General features: G+C 40.2%; 1 protein-coding gene across 1 annotated transcript; it reads right to left on the bottom strand.

The window, feature by feature from the left end:
* Window positions 1-276: 276 nt before the first annotated feature.
* Window positions 277-4,000, bottom strand: LOC125314719 (aspartyl protease family protein At5g10770-like). Its single transcript, XM_048277651.1, has 3 exons — window positions 3,816-4,000; window positions 1,383-1,796; window positions 277-1,241 (listed from the first exon to the last, which is right to left on the bottom strand). The coding sequence occupies exons 1-3, from the start codon at window positions 3,982-3,984 to the stop codon at window positions 412-414; spliced, it is 1,413 nt and encodes a 470-aa protein (XP_048133608.1). The 5' UTR covers window positions 3,985-4,000; the 3' UTR covers window positions 277-411.
* Between the last annotated feature and the right edge of the window lie 276 nt (window positions 4,001-4,276).

Genomic DNA, 4,276 nt, shown 5'->3' with positions numbered 1-4,276 from the left:
TATGGACTAACCTTGAATTTGGGAAGATTCTTTAAGAAATCTCGATATGCTACATCAAATCATTGGTTTTTGAATTGTGGTGCTTATTCGTCATTTATCCACGATTCAATGGAGATGATATGTCATTTTATCTAGTAAACTGACACTCGTCACTGTTGTTAGCAAAACTTTCTCCCTTCTATAGTTAGCAAATTGCAATTCTCATTGGGATGTGCATCTATCAATCTGCCCCACTTGTTCTATAGAAATGGAAGAGAACTATTCATCAGTGTCGAGCGTAGTTTTTAGAGTACAGAATGTTACACATTACTCGCCTTGATTCAAGCGTCTTGGAATTTATTGAAGTGCACCAAACAAGCAAATTGCTTTGCCCCCTTTTGACTTGGAAGCTCTAGGACAATGTCTAGGAAGTTAGGAACAACCTTTTGCGCGGAAACCAATCCGCCCTCCAGGTACGTCGTACACCACCTCAAATGACCTTTGTTGTATGTTCCCGTAGATGCCGAAAGCAGTCTCGTCGCCGGTCGATGAAAATGCTAGGCACATTTGCGATTGAGTTACGGGAAACAACACACCGCTAGGATCCAACTGGACGTCAATGGGTCCCCTGAAGGAGAATGTGATCACTGGGACAGTGACCATGGTGGACCCGCTCAAGTCATAGCAAGTGTCGAAGGGAGAAGCCGGAGCCGACATCCGGTAGTTTGACATTGCCTGTCGGAAGGCTGAGCGCAGGGCGCTGTACGCAGTCGGGGGCAATTGCGTGACTGTGGTTCCCGAGTCAATGACAGAGCCGACATTTGAGAACACGGTTGATGGTATAGAAAGCGGTTTACCTCCAACACTGATTCCTGTTATGTCAATGCCGTAGAAGAGTGAACTCTGCGAGACCATTGATATTGGTGTGAAGCTGGCTGAGGCGGATGTCATACTGCCCATGCCGAAGGTTAAGTACCCCGTGGAGCTCGTCGATGGAGGGAGGCAATATGAGAAATATCGTCCGTATTTGGTGGCACTTTGTTCTAAGAATGAAATCCAGTCTCGAGCAAGCCCGAACAATCCTGCAAATCCCTTGAATCGCCCTCCGTTGTTCTGACCGCACCCAAACTCGAAACTGGTGATCGCGTCGGTTGATGATAAGGTCAGTGTCTCTGTTGCAAAGAAGCCAACGGTAAAGGACTCTTGGTCACCATACCCTGTCGCGTAAACACATGTCGAACCGCTGCAGCGAGATGGTCGAGCTGCACACCGTGGAGCATCATAAAATTAAAAACAAGATGAATTTCTTCTAACGGGGAAAAAGTCCTAAGAGGTTTCTTCTTAGTTGAATATGTATAGTTTCAATTGGAGCCTTGAGTTAAAAGTGTGGTCTTGTTATTTACCAGTGCCAGAAGGAAGCTGAGTGCAAGATGGAGCAGAGCAAGAGATGTTGGCGTAGGAGGAGGACTGAGAGGGGTCGAAGATTGGCTCGGCTTGGCTATAGCAAGACACAGCACATGGCTCGCACTGGGTCCACGTGAGGGCACTTCCGGTGTCAAATAAAAGGGTCAAGTCCTTCTTTGGTGTGCCGAGGCCTATCGTCGCCAAATAGCTGCCGCCGCCAGCACCGTACTTGGCCGTGATGCTGACGGCCGAGTCTTTCAAGCTGTTAGCTGCACTGGCTCCAGAGATTTTGGATCGAATCCACTTCACTCTCGCAATGTCTTCAAGCAAAAGTTGGGTGTGGTTCACGGGTTCGCCATTGAAAAGGGGAGAGCATGGACTGTTCTTGTGAACCAACTTCAAAGTTGAGTTCGCTGCATATAGAATGGAAATTCGATTAACGTGAAAGGTTTTGGAGCAATTAACAGACATTAAAGATCAGCATAGATAATGGGACACCGTGCAGCTTTTAAAAAAGGAAGCATCTTGTAATTTCAAACGGCTGGGGCTACTTTTACCCTTCAATGGCTGCACACAACCCTTTTAATGAAAGAACTTTATGTTAGACTTAGGCATAAGTATACTATAAGTCTTAAAACCTGTAATAAAAAATACAATCAAGTTATAAAACTTGTTATAAAAGTGCAATTGAGTATTAAAATTTTCAAAAAAAAAAAATGCAATCAAATCCTAAAACTTGTGAGGTTAGTGCAATCGTGTCCTTCTATTAAACTTGTCCAATTTGATAAATAAAAAAATGTTAACAAATTTTTGGATTTGATTGAACAAACTTGATAAGTTTTGAGATTTGATTACGCTTTGTGAAAGTTTTAGGATTCAATTGCATTTTCATAATAAGTTTTAGGACTTTCATTGTATTTATTCTGTAGACTCGAAATAGACCTACTGTTGGACATACACCATGTTAAAAAAATGTGTTGTCATCTGTAGTTTCTTTTTTTTTTTTCTGTCGAAGTCGTCAACTGTAGTTGAATGGGCTACACACAAATCAGATTCAGGTTAAGCAAAGTCAGCTTGAATGGAAATTGATTATTCAATTGCACCAAAGTAAGTTGGTACGGTTTTGGTACAAGTGGACTTTCTGCAGACTCGAATGAGCTAGTTAGGTCTTTAAGTCCATTTTTATTTCACGAAAAATGAATGATTTTAAAAATATTTTTCCTGAAAATGATGGCTTCTATACATCAAAAGAAAAAATTATCCAAAATATCTTAAACTCATTTCACTTTTGCCATTTAGTACTAAACCTTTTAATTTTCCCAATTAAATCCTAAACCTTTTCATGTTTTGCCAATTGAGTCCATCCAACCAATTTTAGCAAAAAATCATTGACGTGGACAATGAAAGCTTTACATGGCACGGTTGACGTTGATATGGATAATTTTTTATGATATTTTAAAAAATCTATTGGTTTTTGTACTTTCTTTTCTTTTTCCTTTTTTTTATTCTTTTTCTTATTTTGTTTTTCCTTTTTCCCTATTTCCTAGGACCACCTCGGGAAGGGGCCACCCTCGCTGGCCTCGGTCAAGGAATGCTCGTGCCAGTGTAGGCGAGGGTGAGGGTTGCCCTTGCTAGCCCAAGGAAAAAAATTAATAGAAGGAAAAGAGAAAAAAAAAAAAAAAGAAAAATAGTAAAAATTATTAACTTCAGCACGGGCCGTGTCACATAAGATAGCCGGCGTCTATGGATTTTCAATTAAAATTGACCGAAAGGATTCAATTGGCAAAACATGAAAAGGTTTAAGACTTAATTGGCACAATTAAAAGATTTAAGATTGATTAACAAACGTGCAATAGGTTTAGGTCTTTTTGGATAATTTTTTCTAGTTTAAAATAATTAGTCAATGAAAAAACTTTCATTATAAATAGCAACATACACCTAAATATTTTCGTCAGCGATGAAAATATTTTTTGTCCATTCATTCGTATAAGCAATATAAATGATCACATATAAAAAAATATTCTTCAAAATTATATTTTTAACGAAACAAACAGAATCTCGGCATATGCAAACGCGGCATGGCCACCACTTACCCAATAAACGAAAAAAACAAAACATGCGAGGAGACTAAAAGGACAAGAGTCCATTTTGGGCCCAAGCAATTGGAGGAAATCATGTCTTGCCACATGAATGGTTGGCTCAATCTCGGGCACTCCTTAAGAACAAATCATCAAAATTTCTGGTGTTAAGAGTACTGGTTATTCATTCGGGTCTCTACCATAATGCAAATAGCAATATATTAATGTTTGAATCCAAGTTTTGTTGGCCATAAAATCGAATTTTTCCGGACTAGACACTATGTTTGCATCGAAATAGTTTCTTAACAAAGACATACATGCACAAAACTATTTGGTAGAGAGAGAGAGAGTAACCGTTGGAAGTAGAAGCTTTGCAAATGGGAGAAGGGAAAAGAGAGGTGACTGGGAGGGTGATCTCCTGAGCTCCATAAACGACACAGGCCATATCGTCAAGGCACAAAAGACAGAGGAGAGAGGCACAACGCAAGATCTCGACGAGGAAATAGAGAGACCATGAAGCCATCTTGTTCTTCTTCTTCTCCTTCCTTAAGCAGCTTGCACAGATGCTTCTTTATATGCCTTCTGCAAAACTTTCCTTATACGTCGCTCGTGTTATCCCCGATGGGTCCAGGTGAACTAACCACAGCTCCTTCGATTGATCCTTCTATAAGCACCGCGTAGTGATGTTATTAAAAGGGCGAGTTTCGCTTTCAATCTGTTATTTTTGGCTGATCATGCCGCTCTCGTGATTGGACTTTCTTTGCCACAAAATACCTAAAACCCTCATAACGTACTTATATATTCATGGGTAGAAT

The sequence above is a fragment of the Rhodamnia argentea genome, chromosome 4 (assembly GCF_020921035.1).
Source record: "Rhodamnia argentea isolate NSW1041297 chromosome 4, ASM2092103v1, whole genome shotgun sequence".
Taxonomy (NCBI): Eukaryota; Viridiplantae; Streptophyta; class Magnoliopsida; order Myrtales; family Myrtaceae; genus Rhodamnia; species Rhodamnia argentea.
Note: the sequence above shows the minus strand (reverse complement) of the source record. Positions and strands in the feature narration are given on the sequence as shown.

Excerpts from the sequence above, each read along its gene's own strand:
- LOC125314719 (XM_048277651.1), bottom strand. The coding sequence starts at position 3,984 with ATGGCTTCATGGTCTCTCTATTTCCTCGTCGAGATCTTGCGTTGTGCC. Across the intron at positions 1,797-3,815 it reads CAAAGCTTCTACTTCCAACG|CGAACTCAACTTTGAAGTTG; the intron begins GTTACTCTCTCT and ends TTCTATATGCAG. Across the intron at positions 1,242-1,382 it reads TCAGCTTCCTTCTGGCACTG|CTCGACCATCTCGCTGCAGC; the intron begins GTAAATAACAAG and ends CACGGTGTGCAG.